General features: G+C 56.8%; 2 protein-coding genes across 2 annotated transcripts; both read left to right on the top strand.

Annotated features, from left to right (window-relative positions):
* Positions 1 to 138: 138 nt before the first annotated feature.
* On the top strand, positions 139 to 9949 carry DRG2 (developmentally regulated GTP binding protein 2). Its single transcript, XM_080386578.1, has 13 exons — positions 139 to 295; positions 1818 to 1978; positions 2417 to 2506; positions 3661 to 3721; positions 4708 to 4798; positions 5208 to 5280; positions 5404 to 5494; positions 5687 to 5784; positions 6389 to 6465; positions 6888 to 6976; positions 7920 to 7978; positions 8406 to 8459; positions 8546 to 9949. Exons 1-13 carry the CDS (start codon positions 232 to 234, stop codon positions 8630 to 8632), a joined length of 1095 nt encoding a protein of 364 aa, XP_080242704.1. The 5' UTR covers positions 139 to 231; the 3' UTR covers positions 8633 to 9949.
* Positions 9950 to 10046: 97 nt separating this feature from the next.
* LOC308063482 (uncharacterized protein) lies at positions 10047 to 20393 on the top strand. Its single transcript, XM_080386522.1, has one exon. The coding sequence runs from the start codon at positions 16616 to 16618 to the stop codon at positions 20390 to 20392; it is 3777 nt and encodes a 1258-aa protein (XP_080242648.1). The 5' UTR covers positions 10047 to 16615; the 3' UTR covers position 20393.
* Positions 20394 to 20672: the final 279 nt, after the last annotated feature.

Here is a 20672-nt window from a genome sequence, read left to right as displayed (position 1 = left end):
CCCCTTCCCCGGCAGCTGGCGTTACCAGCCGCCCCCCCGCGACCCCGCTCCGAGACGCCGGGCCGTGCCCGGGGCTGGCGGCGGGCGGAACCCGGAAGGCGGGCGCGGGAGGCGGCCGGACGGCGCGGCGGGAGCGCAGCGCCGGGCGCCTGAGGGGGACGGACGGAGGGGCCGGCGGCGCTTCCGGCGTGCGGCGTGCGGGCCTGGGGAGCGGGCCCGGCCGGCCCCGCCATGGGTATCCTGGAGAAGATCTCCGAGATCGAGAAGGAGATCGCACGCACGCAGAAGAACAAAGGTCCGGGGCGGCCGGCGTACCTGTGGATGCCGGCCGGGGGGGCTGAGGGTGGCCGGGGGGCTGTGGTACCTGGGGATGCCGGCCGGGGCAGAGCCCCTGGCGGGGGAAGAGGTGGTCGGGGGTGTGAGGGGCAGGGGGAGTATGGCTGCCAGGTTATGGGGGCGCTGGGAGGGAACCGGGGGAAGAGAGGATGGCCTGGGCTGTGGGGAAGGTGGGCTGTGGGGAGGTTTGTGAAGCTGGGGGACGTGAGGGGGTACAAGGGGCTGGATCGGGGGGCTTGAGCGGCTTGGGGGGAGGCTGGGTCAGGCTGGGGAGCAGGGTGGGCCGAGAGGCTGGGGAGGGGGGGGCAGTATGGGGGAGAAGGGTGTCTGCGCAGAGGTGGGTATGGGGAAGAAGGGTACCTGGGATGGGGCATGTTTATGGGGGAGAAGGGTGTCTGGGGCGGGGGGGGGCTGTGGGGGAGAAAGGTACTTGGAGGGGATTGTATGGGGGAGAAGGGTGTCTGTGTGTGAGTGTCTGTGTATGGGGCAGAAGAGTGCTTGGGGGGGGGGCTGTATGGGGCAGAAGAGTACATGGCAGAGGGGTGTATGGGGGAGAAGGGTGCCTGGGAGGGGGTGTGGGGGCTGCACCTCCTGCCAGCCGCCCCCTTTCCATGCTGTTGATGCCCTGGCCTGTGTGGGTGGGAAGCCTCGGGCCACATGCCTGGAGGAGGGGTGGGCTGCAGCCCTGGTGGCACCCCTGACTCCTCAGAGCTGGGCTGAGGACCCCAAGTGCTACTGGTGCAAAGGGCCCGGCGCTGTCTGCTGCAGGGTCCCCAAGCTGGTGTTTGAATGCCTTAACCTAAAGGGGGGACTGGGGAGCAGAGCTCCCCACAAGTTCTGCTGGTGGTGCCCAGCACCTCACTCCTTCTGAGGCTTTAGGCTGTGGTAAATAATGGAAAGTAAAAACAGTAAATGCCATAAATGCTTGGGTTTCTTGCCCTTCTCTGTTACAAAGAGAGCTTCTACAGAAATAAGTACCTTCTTATTTTTTTCCCCTCTATCGTGTAAATTCAGGTGTTTTGTTAAGAATAAGTCAGTAAAGTACTTTCACGCATGTGAGGTCCCAGTTGAACATGTCTTTAAAACTTGACAAGAGCAGGGGGAAAAAACTGTGTGGTTTCAGAGTGCTGGATGTGACCGGGTGTAAGGAGGGACCTTTGCTGAGGAGTGGCCGCTCCCCCTGTGTTTTCTCCCTTCTCAGCTGGCTCCCTTCACCTGTTCATTCCTTCACCTGCTCTCCCTCTGGCTCGCTCCTTTTACTTGGGAGGTTTTTGGCTGCTTACTTCTTTTGAGTCTGACTTTCTGTGCAGGTCCCTAGAAGGTTTGCTTTCTATGGCCAATATTTTAAAAGGTTACGGAACAGCAGGGGGGTAGCTCGTGCATGTGACAGTGGTTAAGACATTGACCGAAAAGTTCTTATTTTTAGAAGTGAGTTATCGGCAATATTCTGTCAACCAGTTGTTGTGTTTGTCTTATTCCAGCCACTGAGTACCACCTCGGCCTGCTGAAGGCGAAGCTTGCAAAATACAGAGCTCAGTTGCTAGAACCCTCCAAGTCCTCAGCTGCTAAAGGAGAAGGCTTTGATGTGATGAAATCTGGAGATGCCCGGGTGGCACTGATCGGTTTTCCTTCTGTGGGTAAGGTCAGTGAGTGTCTATGTTAACTGCGTGACATGTGTGTTTCCAGTTTGTGGTTAGCAGTGGCTGTAAAGTGGATATCCATCCTCTCCTCATCTTTCATCTTCTTGCCATGAGTTAGCAGAAGGTTATTGTATGCTGAGGGGTGAAAGTTAGAGCTGGGGAAAACACTCCTTCATCTTGTGTGCGGTGTGCTGTGGTAACAGCCTGAAACCTGGGCTTGCTCAGCCATGGCACTGCTGAGGAAATAGGTGGGAGGATGAGATTTACCTTTGTTTGGTGGAGTTGCTGGCTGTCCCATCACTGCTTCAGTCTCTGTGCCTGGAACAGCCACAACATGACTTTTAAAAGCTGAGGAACACACTGGTGTTACTTGTGTTGCTGAACATTCACTGGTGCTTTCATTTGTGTATCTTTAGTGATGCTGATCTCTTGCATTTCAGTCCACGTTTTTGAGTTTAATGACCTCAACTGCCAGCGAAGCTGCATCTTACGAGTTCACAACCCTGACGTGTATCCCAGGAGTCATAGAAGTAAGTAGGATTCTCCTCCCTTTGGCATAGCAGTGGTAAGAAAGCCAGACATGTAAATGTGTCTGTTTGCACCAGATACACTTGTGCTGCTGTTAAGAAGCACTGTTACCCAAAGGTCTCTGCTGACTTCTGCTTTAAACTTTGGGAAGCCTTGAGTGCTTGCGGTATCAGGTCTTCTACAGCCTGCAGTGCTGATTTAGCACTTCCCTGGGCTGCATAACTCTTCAGGATTGACTGCCTGATCAGGGTTTTGTATGTTGCCGTTCGACTGACCAGAGCAATACAACAATTCTCAGCTGAATTTTTTATAACCGCTATTGGCGCCATTGACCAGATGGCTGGAAACCTTGACAGATTTGTTTTTAATGAAGCTTTAAAAGAGGCAATCTGTACTGTGATCAGTTTTGAAAGAAAATACAACTACTCCTGTCCTTGAGGAGTTTTATTAGTGGTGGCCTAAGCATCCATCAGTAAAGCAAATGATAAAGGGCATCAAACTGAAAAGTGTCCAAGAGTAATGAGAAAATCTGGGTCAGAATTGAAAGCGGAGTTAAATAATGGCAGTAACTGTGTTGGTGTTAGAAAGAACACAAATATTGTAATGCATCCAAATGCAGCTGTGAGCTGCAGTCAGTCGCTAAAGCTGTTACTGAGGACTTTGCTGCAACAATAGCTTGAAAACTAATGCCCCTGCAGATGTGCTGGATGAAAGTCCCCTGTTATTTCCTGGTAAGACCCGCAACACGTCTGAATAGTTCTGATCCATCTCAGTAAGAGATGGTGGCGCTTGCCTGTTACTGTGCTTTCTTGTTAGACCAAGAAAGTAAGGTGGTTTTTTTTCTTTCCATTTCACCCACCCAGGATAACGTGCTGTTTTCCTGGTGCTTTCTCACACTGCAATCATGTGATGCTTTAGGAGGTCAGGACCTAACGTACTGCAGTATGTGGTGATTAATGCAGCTTCATAGGAAACACACTGGAGGTTGCCTTGACAAAACAGCCATCAGCTTTGTGCAAAATTGTCCTGCTCTGTCAGGTTCATTCAGTTCCACTCTCTGCAGGCTTTGGACCCCAGCGCATGCTTGGGGCTTTTGAGGCAGCTCAGATGCCCTGCACAAGGCTTTCAACTTCCCATCCTTCTGTTTCCTTTTCAGTACAAAGGAGCCAATATTCAGCTGCTGGATCTGCCTGGAATCATCGAAGGAGCGGCACAAGGTTGACTGATCTCTGTGTTCATGTAAAGTAGGCATTTGCCCTCAATAGTGTACCTGGGTGTCTCAAACATTAGCAGGTTTCCTGGGCCAATAGTTCCCACATTGGTTTTCCAAATTTTAGAGTCCTTGATCTTATGTGAGGCACGATTCTTATCCCTGAGCCCACATAAGGTTCTATATGTAGCAGAAAGATGCTTTTCTGGAGGTGGGAGCCAAAGCAAGCCAGTCACTTCTCACCTTCTTGCGTGAGTGTTATCTTGCTCATCTGTTTTCTGGTACTGAGGAAATCTAAAGAAAGATGCTGGAGAGGCGGAGGGGGAAATTACAGCTAAACAGTAACCTCTTTTGACTAATTTCCTGGGTTCCTGCCAGTCCTCCCATGACTTCTGATTCTGGGAAGAGGTGTTGGCTTTGTCCTTCTGCTTCATCCTTGTCCTGATTGGCTGGTCATGTCAGAAGATGCCTTATGAAGCTTAGGAAAGTCATGTCAGATTCCATAATCCTTGGGAAACTTAGGAAAATCTCCTAATGGTCTATTCTTGGAGGAACATGGCCTGGTGTCTCTCTCCTTTTTGGCCAGAAAGTTTATGGAACGTCTCTGCACAGCAGCCCTAGACCCACATCACTGGTCTGGGTAAGCTGTCTCTGCTGCCTAGAGCTGCTACTGTTGCACGTGTCTGGGGATGTCTGTCCTGATGGCAGAGATGTCATTTCCACCCATGCAGCCGTACTCAGCTTTACACACAAGAGTTCATGTAACCTGTGGTGGAGGAGCAGCAGCAAAGAGTATTTGTGCTGGACATAAGACAATATGGGTGGACCAGATGTGCTTGCTCAGGGCCGTTGAGCAGCTGACTACAGCCAGTACAGCACTGTGGGATCTTTTTCCTTGCTTCCAAGCAGCTGAGCAGTGCAGGAGTCCCTGTCTGTCGCAGAACTCGCAGCTGGTTTCTCTTGCTGATGTATGGCCGTCCCCTCTCTTCTCAGGGAAGGGCAGAGGTCGGCAGGTGATAGCTGTGGCCAGGACGGCAGACGTTGTTATTATGATGCTGGATGCGACAAAGGGTGAAGTACAGAGGTGAGCGTGTGCTTGTGGGCATGTGGAACTGTGGTGTGGTGGGCCAGGTTCAGGGGGTCCCTCGTGCCCAGAAAACATGCCAGCTCCCTGAAGCGTTATGTCCTGTACACATTGGGGTACCGGTACTTAAGCTATTGAGCATAAGATGGAGGTTGTACTCCGTTAGAAGCATGCTAGCTAACTGGCTTGGGCTTCTCAGCTGAAGGATCGTTCCCACAGGATGGCTGTTCAGAGATGGGGATTTCAACCTAGATTTCCACTGCAGACTGTCCTGCGTTAGCTGTGGTGTTCAGGTTGCAGTGAAAGCTTACGGCAAGGCTCTATCGATATGATAGTCAGAAAGGAAAGGGTGTGGGTGTCACCTAACTGCGCTCAGTCTCACAGGTGCTAATGTGCAGTGTCCCTGCAGGGCCTTGCTGGAGAAAGAACTGGAATCTGTAGGAATCCGGCTGAACAAAAGTAAACCAAATATCTACTTCAAGGTGAGGTTTCCTGGACTGCTGCAAGCACAGCTTGTGTCCCCCTGTGTGCTCAAAGATGGTCCCTGAAGGGGAGTCTGTAGATTTTGCAGGCTGTTCTTAAGTTGCTTTGTTGCCTCCCTGCAGCCGAAGAAGGGTGGAGGTATCTCCTTCAACTCAACTGTCACGTTGACTCAGTGCTCCGAGAAGTTGGTGCAGCTCATCCTCCACGAATACAGTATCCTTTCCTAAAACGGGAGACCCTTAAGCCAGCAGCAGCTCAGGAGTTGAGTGGTACCTGCTGTGGGACAGCCTGGTGTCTTGGGCGCTCGCTGGGTTGACAGCAGGCATTCACAAGCAAGCTCAGCCCGTTGGCTCGCCGCGGTGTGTAGGTGTGTTGGGGTTTGGGCCTTGACAGTGCTCACCTCAGAAATCTTCAACGCTGAGGTCCTCTTCAGAGAGGATTGTTCCCCTGATGAGTTCATTGATGTGATCGTAGGCAACAGGGTCTACATGCCGTGCCTCTACGTGAGTATTTCGGAAACAGCCTGCCTTCTGCCGCGCCGAGCATCTCCGTCCTTTGCTGAAGGAGAACTGGGCTCCTGGTTCCTCAGGCAGTAATGCTTTGGGGTTTAAGAGCTGGAAAGCACAACTCGACAGGGAGATTTTTATAAGCTTTTCGGTGCGGCAGTACTGTGTGCGTGTTCCCTGTGCCACCTTGTGGCTGCCTGCGTGCGCTGCTGCCCTGGTGGCATGGGGTTTGCTCCCCCGGCCTGGAGCCTTCGGGTCCTGCACTGCCAGCTCTGCACTTGGGTTTTCATCACTGGTCCCTTGTGCCAAAGGTCACTTAAGATTTGTGTTTGATAGTGACTGGGTGTGAAATCAAAGGTCCTGGAGAATGTGTTGCAAGTCATCCCAAAGGGAGAACTTTAAAAGGCCCAAACTTACCTTTGGGCTTCTGAATTTTAACTTTGTTTTACTAAGAGCCTTGGTTGGTCCTCTGGCTGACAGGATCTGAGTTTCTGTTTCAGAAGCTGGAACTACCTTGTTATACCTACATGACCTGTCTGTTTTTCTTGCGGTGCTGCTGAACTGACTTCCTAAAGGGTATGTTGTTTTTCCTTTGACTTAGGTTTATAACAAGATTGACCAGATATCTATGGAGGAAGTGGATCGTCTCGCTCGGAGACCTCACAGCGTTGTAATCAGGTAGGAGCCTCTCACGCTGCCTGATGTGCTGGGCCAGATGGTGTGGTGGTTTATTTCATACCCCTTTTACCAGCTTCTCCCAAGAAGGGGCTTCTCACAGTGCTGTCTGCAGCTGCTGGGGTGAGAAGCGGAGCCGCTGTGCGGCTTTTTCCAGGCTTCCTTCCCCTGACACAGCAGGCCGTTTGGCTTTTCCACGCTGTCTGCAGGCCAGAGTAAGCCAGTCTAGCTTGTTTCCTTGGAAGTGCTGATATATCTGACTGGGGCTTTGCTGCTTCAAAGCTGCTTGTGTTTTTCCTTTGCCAGCCTTGTTAAAAGACTTTTCTCCTTTTTCCCTAGTACTTTAATAAGAGGTTTAACCTTGTTCTTCTGGATCTCTAAATCACAACAGCAGTAACCATGGAGATGTTCCTGGTGTTTTGCAGCTGTGGCATGAAACTGAACCTGGACTACTTGTTGGAGAAGCTCTGGGAATACCTGGCACTTACCTGCATCTACACCAAGAAACGAGGACGTAAGTGACCGTTAGCTGAACAGAAGGTTTGAAAGGCACAAAGGGCTGCTGCTCATCGAAGGCAGACAGGCTGCCAGCAGGGCTTGGATGCCTGGCTGTCAGCGGTCTCTTGTGTCCTGGAAAGCTGCAGTTATGCTCTCCCTAACCAGCTTTCTGCTCTTGGGAAATGCTTTCTGTTCCATCTGATCCAGCCATGCATGTATCCCGACACAACCCTCCCATTCTCTTGGCACTAGAAGAGCTGAATTTTCATAAGACTTTTCAGGGGATGATATAAGGAAATAAAGTGTGCACGTTCGCAACATTTTTCCTTATTATGCATGCTCTCTGATGAACTGTTCAGCCCATCACTACCCAGAATAGGTCTCTGGTTCCTACTGCAAGAGGTTTGGTGATTCCCATGCCAGGCTCCTGAAGGCTCAGGAGTGCCTTTGATCCTCCTTTTGCTTTATAATTCACTTGCAGCTTCTCTCAGTGATGAAGGCATGTCTATAACTTGTGCCTGTTTGGTTGTGCGCAGCTGTGACTGAACTTGGGTGGATGTGAGGAGGTTAAGGAGCTTTCTATGAGCTTGTTAAGCTGTGAAATCATGGGGATTTTACAGAAAAATGCAGAGTGGCTTGGTTTTACTTGAGCAGGTGTGTTTTGACTTGGGTGGTTTTGTTATAAGTCGAGTATTTGGAATGGCATTGGAGGAGGTGGATTGTGAGGAAGCTGTTGACTGTGTGGCGTGGGTAACTGTGCTTGTGGGTACTGGAGTGTCTACAGAACTGATTTGATGTTCTCAAGTACATGGATACCTGTTCTGTCTGGGAGCTGGCAAGTGTAACGGGAGGAGGAATTTGGGACTAGTAAGCACAAGGCAATGTGAGATGGTGTCAGCATATTAGAACACACTTGATGGAAATCCAATGCTTTTCCCCCCCCTCCTGCTTCTCCACAGAGAGACCAGACTTTACAGATGCCATTATTCTACGGAAAGGGGCCTCTGTGGAGCATGTGGTAATTTCTCTGCATCTTTTATGTTTCCTTGTCTGTAGAAGGCAAGTTCCTCTTGGAGCCTGCTATGATTTGTGCTTCATAAAGCTTGGGACATGTCAGTGTTTACTTGGGCTTCTCCTTTTGTTACCTTTACTGATTCTGTCTGCTTTAGGTTGCTTTCTTAGCTGCTATAAAAGGTTAAAAAAAATTTACTTAATGCAGTCCAGTGAAAAAGCGCATGGAAGCAGTGGAATGGGGCTTTATGTGGACTGGTGATTCCTGTGTCTGTTCTGTATTCTTTCAAGTGCTGTTAACTGGCTCCTAAAGTCGCTTTTGTAATTTCTAACATAGGCCTGAGTTTTTCCCTAGTTCCTGAATATTGAGCCAGTTGTTTGCAAAGCAGCACCACTGAACTGCCTCACACGCTGTCTGTCTGTCTGTCTTGCAGTGCCATCGGATTCACAGATCGTTAGCCAGCCAGTTCAAATATGCCTTGGTGTGGGTAAGTGTTTAAAGCAAATGAAATCTCTGTCCTCAGGTGTCTCTGAGTGGTCTTCTCCTAACCTTTCTCCCCCTTTTGCTTTAAAGGGGACAAGCACAAAATACAGCCCTCAAAGAGTGGGCTTAACTCATATGATGGAGCATGAAGATGTCATTCAGATCGTAAAGAAGTAACCCTCTTTGCTGGTGCCTGGCCTTGTCTTTAATCACTAGAATTGGAACTGACCACATAAAAGCAAAACAAAACAAAAAAAAGAGTAAAAAAAGAAAATGAAAAAGAAAAAGGGAGATGTGTTCTACAGCCAAGAAAGCAAGAAAGCTTCCATGAAGCTCCTTCTCTTGGAGAAAGGCAGAAAATGAGGCTACTGTACTTGCAGGTGGGGATGGGGAAGATGAGTTTCCATCTTGCAGCATTTCAGGCAAAGTAATGTTTCTTAAAAATAGAGGAGCCAGTTTTTCTAGGACACAGTTCCCACAGCCAGCAAAATCCTGCCTCGTAGGGTTTGCATACAGATCCATGTGTTAACCTACCAGTGGCTTGCTTAACCAGTGGGCCGTTTATGGGTTTGTGTGAACAAATTTGGCCCTGTGCTTGAGGACAGGGAAGCCAGGGCCGAGAGAACATTGCTGATGCTTTGCTGCTGATCCATTCACTTAATTTAAGTATTGATCTGAAACAGGTTCTCCCTCCCCTGCTCACTGGACACGTCTTTGCAGCTTTCACCATTGGAGATGTTGGTCTCTGCATCTGAGACAACCCCTGGTGAATTTATAATGGTCCCACCTCAATTAACGCTAAAATGTGGCACTCTGTGCCTCTCCTTAGCTCTGCAGTAGGGTTTGTGGGACATCCTGGTCCAACTGGTACTGAGAGAGATGAGAAATGAAATTTTTAGTGAGTGATTAACCTGGCCGAACTGCAGCAGGTTACGATGAACGAGCCGTAGTGTGCAGTGAAGATTTCCTTCTGGCATATCACTCGTCGAGGAGCTACCTTGGGAGTTTTCTCCTTTGCTCTCATCCTTCCCATTAGTCCCCAAGAGTATCGCTTGGGATCTCCTTTCTCAATCATGCCTCTAAATTCCAGTAACAGCTCTTTGAGCTCCAGGTACCATCCCATGCCGTGGGTTTTAGCCCAGCCCTGTTAAACATTGTTGCTTGTCTGGATATTTTTCATCAGAAATCTGGGATTTTTCTAATCATGCTTTTTCATTGAATACTGATGCTAAAAAAATTCAGAGTGCCTGATAGAGAACAGCTCTTTCCTTCTGGGATCAAGAGTTGCCAATAGCTTTTATTTTCTTTCATTGAAAAAGGGTTCGATCTGATGTGGATTCTTAACTGTGAGGACAGGTCTGATGGCAAACTTGTCTGAGCAGGGCTCCTTCCCTCTCCTTTGTGTTCCTCCCCACCCCTCACAAACTGATCGAGCAGAAATGGAAGGATTATTTTATTTGAGAAAATAAAAGTTGCTATTTCATGTGAACTGTAGCTGTCTGCCTGCAGTGGGTAAATGGTTTGGTGTGTTTTCGAACTCTCTTTTTTTACCTTTGGCTGCCGGAGGAGGGCTGGATGCTGTTGCAGGAGGTTGTAGCGGGGAATAGATTGTGAAGGGAATGGCTGCAAAGCAGGGCTCTGTGGCTGGAGGGGACTTGATGAGGTGCGATGGGAGATAAATAGATGCTATACACAGTACCCAAGCTAAGAAGGTGACTTTGAACTCTGTAAGTTCCCTTCCCTGTTCCTGGCTTTGTTCACAGCTGGAGTGCAGAGCAAATCCCGACCGCGGAGGCAGCTAGCGGAGAATGAGCTCCAAATTAGCCGCATTATGCCTGAGCTGGCTGCGGAAAGCAGGCACTTCTCTGTGTGAATTGGGTGGGATGCCGTTCCAGCACATTAACTTGCCCTTTAAATTTCCTGTGAAGGTTGCACAGGCAGGGTTTCCCGCACAAAGAGGTCTTTTAGTTTCATTTTGTCCCTGAGTTTCTGACTTTTCACTTCAAACCCAGAGGCCTGCCAAGCCGTGGCACATGGACGGGCAGCCAGAACTGCTGACTGGGCTTGGTCCTTGGGCCAGGTAGTGTGTGGGGCCGGGGAAGTGACTGGTGCTGTGTGAGGCTGAAGTGCACAGTATTGCCTGCTAAAGCATGTCCTCGGTCAGTTAGTGCCTACCTCTCAATGTGTTCAGGTTGCAAATTGTCTAGTCTAGTCTGCCATCGTTCAAAAAACCCTCTGCCTAATTAGCCTTACTCTTCATTTGGGAAACTGGACATTTTATCCTGTTTAAAATGAACTGATACATGATTAAATTTGGAATAGGGATGAAGTAAAAATAGTTAAGCCAGAAGAAGCTAACTTCTTTTTTTAGTGAGAGCAGCTTTTTTGCAAGCGAGTTTATAGCTGTATTTGAAAATGCATGCATTTAATTGCAGTATTCATTCTTCCAGACGGCTTCCCTAATTGTTCTGCACTGACGTTAAAAGCTGCAAACATTGCAGTTTGGAGCAGGTTTGCCTGAAGATCTCTCTGAATCCTGAGAAAGCAAGATCATAAGGGCAGGGGGGAAATCTACTGCAGCATTAGGATTGTGCCGGAGCCTCCTGTGGTTTATAGAATTGGTCAGACCCCTTGTTAGCTCCGTGGAGGAGCTCCCGAAGGGAGATGGGCTCAGAGCCTCCTTGCTGAGCACGTTTGGAGAAAGGCAGGTGCTGCCTCTGGTTTGCAGGCAGGAGCTGTGGGTTTGCCCCGCAAAGAGCAGCACGCTGCATTTTCTCCGCTGTACGAGGGAAGGCTTGGCTGGGTGATGCTCAGAGAAAGCTGCTCTCGGCAGCCTGGCTGGCAGTCTGCTCTTCTGCTCTGCAGCCCCCTGCCATTCCTCTGCTCTTTCAGCTGACTCGGGTTCCATTAGCGCCGTACCCCGCTCCCAGAGGGCTGCACGGATCCTGCCCTGTCCCACTTTGCTGGCGGAGTGTGGCCATGCGTCGCTCCTGGGCGGCTCTCCAGGTGTGAAGCGGGGTGGATCGGCTGCGATGCAGCCCATCAGCCACCCTCCATCTAGCCCTGGAAACGGTGATGGCCTGAGGCGTGCTCTGTTTAAAATGCCTGTTCCAGGCAATCAAGCAGGTTTGATTGGCTGAACACTCCTTTTATAATTTAATTTAGTCAGGAATCGTTTGCAAGGTAATAAAAAGAGACTCTGACTCCAAATACATTCATTTAATTCAATGAGAGACAGTTACTGCGGCGGGCTCGCCTCAGCCAGCTTCCCTCACCCCATCACGCTGACATCTCAAAGTGCTGCTCAGGGCTGTATATAAGAGTCACGATCCGCAGTGACAGCTTAATTGTTTCAAATGCTGACAAGGGTCACCCCAACCAGCCATCGCGTGTTGTGCGGGGCTGGCTGGGGAGGCTGCGGCGAGGAGGATTTATGGCTGGCAAATAGTTTTGAATTCCTCTGGTTGCGCCTGCTAAATGATGAACCTGCCCCTTGGGGATGGGGGGTATTGATTGTAATTTGCAGTTAAGCCCTTGCTTTCTGAGGAATCAGCATAATAAATACCCACCGCATTACGGCAGGGACGTGTCTGCACGGAGGAGAAGGAAGCGGAGGTTTTTCCCGGGTCGGGTGGCGCAGCGCCTGCGGCAGGATGCTCTCACTGCCCCTGGCTTTGGGAGAGCCGTGGGCTCCATTGCTGCTGGAAAACGGTCCCCGGGTTGGGGTGGGGTGGGAACCCCGTGCTGGGGAGGAGGAAGCTTCGAGGCGCTCGGATGCTTTGTGAAGGCAGGCGGAGATGCCCTGCACATCCGAGGAGGAGAGGGCAGTCCGGTGGTGTCGGGATGGAGGGTGTCTAGATCCCTTCTCTGTGCCTGGCCTCAGGACCACTTGGTCCCAGCCCTACTTTGGAGAGGGGCGTCTGTGTGTCCACCCCCATGTCCCTGTGAGTTCTTCTCCTAAACCTGCACCGGTTTGAGGGCAGGAATGGGTCAGGGCCATTCACCAGCTGCTCACATCGAGGGCTCGTGACGCTGCGAGGTGGCACAGCTCTACCTCCTGGGAGGAAAGGGGCTGCAGGGCTGTCCAGCCGCATCACCAAGGGATGAGGACCAGGCTGGGGGGCACCAGAGCTGGCTGCCCCTCCAGCCGCTCCCTCCCTGATGCTTCCTGGCTCTGCAGAGGGAAGATTAGCTCTCATCCCTCCGCTCATGAGTGGAGATGAGAATAATAGCAGTCATCAAATATGCATTGGATGGCAGCAGCCTGCAGCTGCCACGCAGCAAATATGGTCCCGTGGCTGCCGGGGGAGTGACGGTCCCCGGTGGAGAGCGAGGCCGAGAGCACGGCGCTGGCAGAGCGGGGGGCTTTGGGCAGCGCCGAGCTGAGCCGGTGCCATGCGGGTGAGCTAGGGTACCCCAGGTGAGTGGCTGTGAGCCCCCCAGCTGGGCGGCACGTTGTCTCTTTGGCTCGTGGAGGCCGTGACGGGAAGGACCAGGGAGGGACCTTGGTGTGCAGGGTTGGTCCTTACGGAGACACTGTGGCGTGGGGCTTGGTCCTCTGGGTGCGAGTGTATGGTGTCCTCATCTCTGCTTCTCCCTGCCTGTCTGCTCGCTGCCTTTAGGTCCCTTATCTCACCTTCTGACTTGCACCTTCCTGACAGTCCCCGCATTCCCACTGCCCTCCAGAGCAAAGCTTCCCGCCCGAAACACCCCTTTTTCCCCAGGAGCCTCTGCCCCACGTCTTCTACCACCCTGTCCCCAAATTCCTTTTACCTAGGGGCTCTTTTACCCCAGGACAGCTGCCTGGCCCCGCAGCTGAGCTTCTGCAGGACCCCTGGGCTTGGCTCCAGGGCCAAGGTGGTGGCATGGGGCTGTGACCTGGCTCCGGGGCTGTCAGCCAGCGTTCCTGGGTACACGCCAGCACTGAGCCCAGGACGCGTCATGCCCAGCTGGTCTCTGCTTCCAGCATCTGCTCCATCCTCTCTCCTTTCCACAACACCTCCCTTGCGGGCAGCTCTCGGTGTCGGGCAGCAGCTGGCAAGCAGGGACGTGGTGTGCATCACTGGGAGGTGCTGGGTCCCTCTCCTTGGCGTGGAGGTTGGAAATTGGCCAGTTTGGGGGGGTGATGGGTGCTCAGGGAGGGGCAAGGGGAGACACCCTGCAGTGCCTCGGGGGCTTGGAGGGCCACACTGCTGTCATACTACCCATCGCTGGAGGTGTCCAGCCTGTCCACGTGCTCCCAGCGTCCCAGTGGCTCATGGCTGGAGCAGCGAGAGCTGTGGTGGGGCTGCCCGCTGGGCACGCGGGTGCTTGGAGGTGGGTGCACAGCAATGCAGAACTGGTGACGGGAAGGGGATGTGATGAGAGGTGCCGCAGCTGGGAGGTGCCTGGCCAACTGGGCTGGCTCCTTGGGGCTGGGATGCAGAGTTCTCGTGAGACACAGCAGCGGTGGGGTGGCATGGTGTGATGTGGCTGGCATGGCACGATGTGGTGGCACAGAGCCCTGCTCTAGCTGTAACTGGAAACAGGATGTAAGTGGACCCGGGGCTGGCTGGTGACCACAGACCTGCCTGGAGACGGCGGAGCTGCCACCCTGGGAGCTCTGCCTGCCGATGCCGGTGTTCCAAAAGTACAGTCCCAGGCAGCCGTGCCAGGCTGGGGCGAGCGAAGCAGAACGCTGGTGGCCAAAGTGTCCCTCCCCTTTCTGCACCCAGCTGTGGCACAGCCCTGGGCTGCGATGGTGGGACAGGGGCTGCCCTGGACCACATCCCTGGGACGAGGGGCTTTCCTGGCTCATCCATGTGGCTGGAGCTGTTCAGGGGTGACGGGATCAGAGGATGTTCTAGGCACCTTCTCCCAGAGTCTTGGTCCCCATCACCATCCCAGGGAAGTACCCTTACTGCCAGGTTTTGCACCCAGGGTCCCTCCCCTGTCCCGCTGCTGGATGCAGCTGTGCCCAGACACCCTGCAAACAGCTGCCAAGTGTGGGTACCCCACGGTCTGGGGTTCATGGTCGTGGGTTCCCCCACCAACCCCCAGCATCTGCCACCATCCCACTGTGCCTGGGCACGAATGCCCCTTCCCCACCTCTGCCAAGGCAAAAGCAGGTGATCACTGTGCCCGTGGATGAAGAACCCGCGGAGGTGTGTGTGGGGGTCCAGTATGGGGACTGGGACCATGGCAGGCAGCCCCTGCGTGGGTGAAGCGCTGGGCAGATGCCAGGCTGCCCCCTCGCTCTTACTCTCCCTGGAGAGCCCTGATCACAGGCAGGCACAGCCATGGCAACGGCACGGAGAGCCATGCCAGTGGCGCAGGGCACGGAGAGCACTGCCCGACCCTCCTTTGCCCTGCCCAGCTTGGCTGAAGATGGCGGGGACCAAGGTGGGGACCACTGAGGGCAGTAGGATGGAGACGGGGATGGTACGGGTGGTGGGACAGAGGTGGGGACTTGCAGCAGCTTCTCATCAGCTGGGTACCCCTGTGCTCCAAGGGAGGGACTGTGTCCGTGTCCGAGGTGGTTCCTCGCCACATCGTGGTGCCCAGGTGTTGCTCTGGGCATCCATGCTGGGAGGAGGGATGGTGTGGTGGCGTTGGCAGGTGGCATCAGCCCTGCAAGGCACAGTGGTGATGGCAGACCTGTGCGTGGCCCGTGCTGGTGCTGTGGTGGGGCTTCTGCGAGGCGACGCTCCCCACATGGCTCAGGCTCTGCTGATCCTCTGTCCTACTGATCCCATGTTTGCGTCACCTCATAGACCCTCTCCTGGGACCTGCTGGGTGCCTCTCCTCCTGCTCTGTCCGTCTGCTCTCCTTGCAGCTCCAGGGCAGCCCCCCTCTGTGCAGACCGTGCTGGGGTGTTTCCAGCCCAGAAATTAATGCAGGGAGGGGGCCGAAACCATCAGATCATGGTGATACCCCACCCCCACTGCAAATGTGGCAGGGAGGGACCAGGCTCAGAGGAGACATTGCCACAGGGTGCCAGCCGGGGGGCTCTCTTGGTCCTGGAGAGGGCCAGTGGGTTCAGTCCAGCAACTGCTGCTGATTCTTGGGTTCCCCAGCTGCTGCACAGCTGGATGCTGCTGCCGCTCCTCCCCTGTGTCTCCCCAAATTCCCCCTGCAAGGGAGTGAAGCGGGTGCTGCCCCTGCCCGCTGGCAGCCCCTGCCCGCAGCCGTCCTGCTGCTGCCCACAGGTGGTGCGTGCAGGGCAGCAGTTCCCACCGCTTCTGCTTAAACTTTTATGAACCTGCAGCAGCAGGAATCCAGCCCTGGCATTAACATTTGATGCGGTCACCCCACGCCTGGGCACGTGTGTGTGCAAACACGCTGCTGGCACTGCCACGGGGGACACGTGTGGCACATGCGACTCCCCTCGCCGGCGGCATGTGTGGCATCCTGCACGCATACGCAACGTGTGTGGCTTGGCATGGGGGGGACCCCTGTGGGCTCCCAGCTCCTCTCCGCTTCCCAGTGCGGCTGTGGGATTTGCTGTGGTGTTGGGCTCCTCCCCAGTGGTGCTCCCCTTGGCCAAGCTCCCGGTGCTGGGGCAGCACATGCCTTGGGCTCTGCAAAATTGTCTTCTCTCCCTTGATGCTTGGTGTGTCCTTGGCTTCATCCTCCTCTGCGCTGACCAGAGGAAGAGGCTGATTCTCCAGAGGAGAGCACAGGGAGCACCATGGTGCGGGGAGGTGGCAGGGTCTGGTTTTGGGGTGTGATGGTACCGTGTGCTGTCCCCCTGGGGGATGCTCCCAGCAGCAGAGGCCCCTTTCTGCTGCTTCGGAAAAGTCTCCGGCCGGCGTGGCACATCCCTTACATTATTCATGCCGCCGCGAGCCCCGGCGGTTGGGTTACAGACGGAGCCCAGCTGCCAGCACTGCGCTGCCCAACTCGCGGGGTGCCGCGGGAGCAGGAGGCAGCTCCCGCCGGGCTGCACCAGGGCTGCCGTCCCGCCGCCCCAGCGCCATGCCAAGCTGGGGGCCGCCAGTGGCCGAGGGAGCCACGCACGGGCATGTGCCTCGCCACAACCCAGTGCAGGTAAATACCCTCCTGGGGCAGGCTGCGGGGTCGGGAGCCAGCCGGTGTGCCGGGAGCTGCCTCGTGCCGGTGCGGGGCATCGTCTCCCAGGGCCCCGCCGGGGCTGGAGCATGAGCACCCACCACCGCCGTGATGGCTGGCAAGAAGGGGGAACCCAAAAAGGATGCGGGGAGCAAAGGGAAAGGGAGGAAGGGCAAGAAGGAGGCGCCCAGCGAGTCGGAGGAGACCTCGGATGCGGAGCTGCTGAAGGTGGAGGAGAGCGGGGAGACAGAAACGGTGGAGGAGGAGGAGGATGAGGAGGTGGCGGCTGTGGAGGAGGTGGTGGCTGCAGAGGAGGCAGCTGCAGAGGAGCCCAAGAAGGGCAAGGGCAAGGGGAAGGAGAAGGGGAAAGAGAAGGAGAAGGAGAAGGAGAAGGAGAAGGAGAAGGAGAAGGAGAAGGAGAAGAAGGGGGTGCTCAAGGGCATGGCAAAGAAGCCAGGCCGGGGTAAGAAGGTGCAGCTGGAGCCAGAGGCGGAGGAAAGCGAGAGCGATGCTGCACCAGCCAAGAAGAACCTGAAGGGCACCTCCAAGCTGCTGATGGGGCTGGCGCCCAACAAGAAGAAAGGGGCCAAGGGCCAGCCCAAAGAATCTGTAGAGCCCGACCTGGTCAAGGAGGAGGCGGCGGCAGCACCGAAGGCTCCGATTCACCCGGGTCTCCGCAGCACCTCGAAGCTCTTCATGGGCTTCAAGAAGCTGGGGCTGCGTGGGCCCAAGAAAGGGCAGTTCAAGAACACGTCCCGTTTCTTCTGGGGGCTGCAGAAGCACAGCACCAAGGGGCGGCGGAAGAAGAAGAACAAGGCGGTGCTCAAGTCCACATCCAACCTGATGGTTCGCTTCAAGCGCGTGGGCAAGAAGAGGAAGGAGGCAGCCAGCGACACCCCACTGGTGAAGCCATCCTTCCTGCTGCTGCGGCGGGGCGGGCAGGCGGCCGAGGACGGCGTGTCCCTCTTCCGCCGGCGCCCGGAAAGGAAATTCAAGCCGCGGGCGCAGGTGCTGAGCAAGGCGGCTGCCGCCACGGGCTGGCTGGCCAGGAAGGTGCTGTCCCGGCGCGGACGGCTGGTGGGGGGTGGCCGGGCGGCCGATGCAGCCTGGCTTTCCCGTATCGGTGCCAGAAAGCTGCCGTTCCCTGCAGAAGACGAGATCCTTAGGCACCGGGCCAACATGAAGCGGATCCCCAGCGGCAGCGGGCTGTCAGCCCCCGGTGCTGCGCGGCACGTCCAGGAGAGACGCAGCAGCACAGTGCAGCGTCCATCCCGGCGGCGTTCCCGGCACGCGCCTGCGGAGCCACCGGTGCCGCGCTACGGGTGGGCTGAGGAGGAGGATGGAGCCTACAGCCACCGGCGAGGCTGTGCCAAGGAGGAGGATGGAGACTACAGCTCCCGCCACAGCTATTGCAAGAAGGAAGATGGAGACTATGGCCCCCGGCGTGGCTATGCCAAGGAGGAGAGCAGAGCCTATGGCCCCCAGCATGGCTACTCTGAGGAGGATGGAGCCTACAGCCCCTGGCGTGGCTACACTGAGGAGGAGGATGGAGCCTACGGCCCCCAGCAAGGCTACACCGAGGAGGAGGAAGGCTACATCCAAACCCCAGCCTATCCACCAGGGTATGGCTTTGAGGATGCAGTGCTGACCCCCTATGCTGACTACCCCGGCTATGAGGCAGATGAGGAGTACGGCTTCTACAGGGGGGTTTGGGAGGAGGATGACCCCCCAGGGCACCCCTACAGCTACGCGGAGCTCGAGGATGAGGGACCGTTTGGCGGTGGGTACCCCGTCACCCTTTACGACCCTTACAGCAGTGACCCGGAGTATGGCGAGGAGGTGGCGGGGCCCTTCGGCTACAGGGAGGACCCCTATGAGGACTTTGGGGAGCCCCTCACTGGGGGGTACCCTGGGGGCGAATACCCCGAGCATCGCATCCAGTACAGCGAGGGGGGGTGGGCACCGCATGCCCAGTCCTCCTGCAACCCCTACGCCCTGGCCCTGGAGGAGATCGCTGAGGCCGAGGAGCCCGAGGAGTGGGAAGAAGAGGAGGAGGAAGACAAGGAGTATCCCCTCTCCATCCTCAGTGCCTCCTCCCTCCGGGGCATGCGGGAGACGCTCTCCTCCAAGCTCTCCCTCAATAGGAAATTCAGGCTCTTCCCAAGGCCCCAGGTCAAGATCTTTGGCAAGGACCGCCTGGACGTCCCCCTCCTTCCGTCTCCCCACCTGCCTGCCGCCCACGATGAGGATGACTACGATGAGTACGAGCCACCGCCAGCAGCCCCCAGCCCCACGGCACCCTCAGGCCGCTGGGTTTCGGCAGCGCGGGCGTGCGGGAGCCCTCTGGGGCAGTTCCTCCAGCGCTCCCTCTCGCAGTCGCCCAGCCGCCCGCCACGGGGTGCGGGGGCACTCCGGGACCCCCGCGCCCCCCAGCCCTCCTACAGGCGCTCTGCCCGCAGGCTGGCGGGAATGGAGAGCGCTGGCTCGGGGGGCCGGGACCCCCCGCCACGAGCATCTCTAGCTGGTGGCATGGCCGCGCAGCGGCTGTCGCTCCGTAACCCCTTTGCCAACCCTGGGCGCTCCCCATCGCTGCCGCCAGCCCGGCAGCGCCCCAGCAGCGTGCGGGGCGAGGGGCTGCGGCGATCCCCCTCCCTCGGTGCCAGCCTCAGGCAGCTTGGCCCCGAGCCCCCTACCCCGCCGCCAGCCTCTCCCCGCTCCCCGGGACCGGTGGGGAGGCGTTTGGGGGTGCCGGCGGCGGGGTCGGGGAGGCCTCTGTCATCGCGGCGGAGCAGTCCCCCCGGGCTGCCGCTCCCCCAGGCCTGGCCCCGGCTCCCTGAGCCCCCCACCAAGGCTGTGAAGCCGCTGCAGAGGAGTCCCTTCCTGGCACCGAGCCCCCGGCCCGGCAGCCGCCGCCTCAGCCCCCCAGGCCTCTCCTGGGACCAGGACCTGCCCCCCTGGCAGGGTGCTGCACGGGGTCGTGCCAGGGTGCCGCCCCCCCCCAGCCCCGCTCCTAGCACCCCTAAAAGCTTCATCCAGCGCATTGGGCAGCCCCTTGCTGGGATGGCCCCCCGCTCCCCCCCGGTGAGGCCATCTGCTGCTGAAGCGGGGGGCCACAGCCGCTCCGTGGGGCAGTCCTTGGCATCACTGCTGGTGGAGAGCATGGCCCCTGCTGAAAGCCCTGCGTCCCCCCCACCTGCCCGCCGACCTTCCTCCCGCTCGCCCTCCCTGCCCCGGCACCCGTCCCAGAGGAATGGCAGCTCTGGCAGATCGCCAAGCCCACCGCTGGGGCGCCAGGGCTGGGCTGACACTGGGCGTTCCACCCTCCCCTCCATCCCACACAGTGACCGGAGCCCCTCACCCCAGCGTCGCCCCACTTTCCTAGCACCCCGTGGCCAAGCCCCTGGCTCGCCGGCCACCCACCGCCACGGTGCCCGCGGCCTGGGGCCAGCGGAGGCCATCGAGGGCGATGGGGCAGCCGGGGAGGAGGGCACGGGGCGCTACGCAGTGGTGACGCCGCAGGTGCAGAGGTTGGGCTCCTTCCGCCGGGCGTCCCGCATGTACAAGCAGCACTGGTCCACGCAGCACGTCGTGCGGGTGCGGGAGATGCCGGACGCCTGGACGGCTGAGCAGGGTTCCCCCCGGCAGCCCTCCCAGCGCAGCCGGCGGTGGGCGAGCCAGCAGGGAGCCGGCATCACCCGGTACCTGAGCCAGGCGGCGGGCAGCTGGCGGGACAGGCACCCCTGGGCAGACGGGTACCTGGGCACCAAGCAGCCCTGGCACAGCAAGGTAATGCTGGCGGGGAGGGGAGCCCACCGTGGGGGCCGGCGGTGGGACGGGGACGGGGGGCGAGCCAGCAGCTGGTGGGACCCAGGGTGGGTGGCATGTTGATGTGGCTGCTGGCTCGCTGCGGCACAAGACCACCAGTGCTGGGGGGTTGGCAGCACCCGCGGTGGGGGGTAAGTGGGTATGGGTGCACTGGGTGCTGTTGGGGGTCCTGCCGCAGGAGGTAGGCTGGGGGGGACGGTCATCGCCCATTGTGTGTCCCCCCCCATGCACGGCCCCCTTGGGGACACTTGACTCTCACATATGGAAATGCTGAGACCCGATCCCCGGCTGGGGCGGGCGCGGGTGGCACGCTGACCCGACAGGTGTCCGCTTTCCTGCCAGC

The sequence above is a fragment of the Falco punctatus genome (assembly GCF_963210335.1).
Source record: "Falco punctatus genome assembly, chromosome: 4".
Classification (NCBI taxonomy): domain Eukaryota; kingdom Metazoa; phylum Chordata; class Aves; order Falconiformes; family Falconidae; genus Falco; species Falco punctatus.
The sequence above is the reverse complement of the archived record's forward strand: the minus strand, read 5'-3'. Positions and strand labels throughout refer to the sequence as shown.

Coding starts and splice junctions, on each gene's coding strand:
- DRG2 (XM_080386578.1), top strand. CDS start 232: ATGGGTATCCTGGAGAAGATCTCCGAGATCGAGAAGGAGATCGCACGC. Junction 6,977..7,919: donor CTACACCAAGAAACGAGGAC/GTAAGTGACCGT, acceptor GCTTCTCCACAG/AGAGACCAGACTTTACAGAT. Junction 8,460..8,545: donor TCAAATATGCCTTGGTGTGG/GTAAGTGTTTAA, acceptor TTTGCTTTAAAG/GGGACAAGCACAAAATACAG.
- LOC308063482 (XM_080386522.1), top strand. CDS start 16,616: ATGGCTGGCAAGAAGGGGGAACCCAAAAAGGATGCGGGGAGCAAAGGG.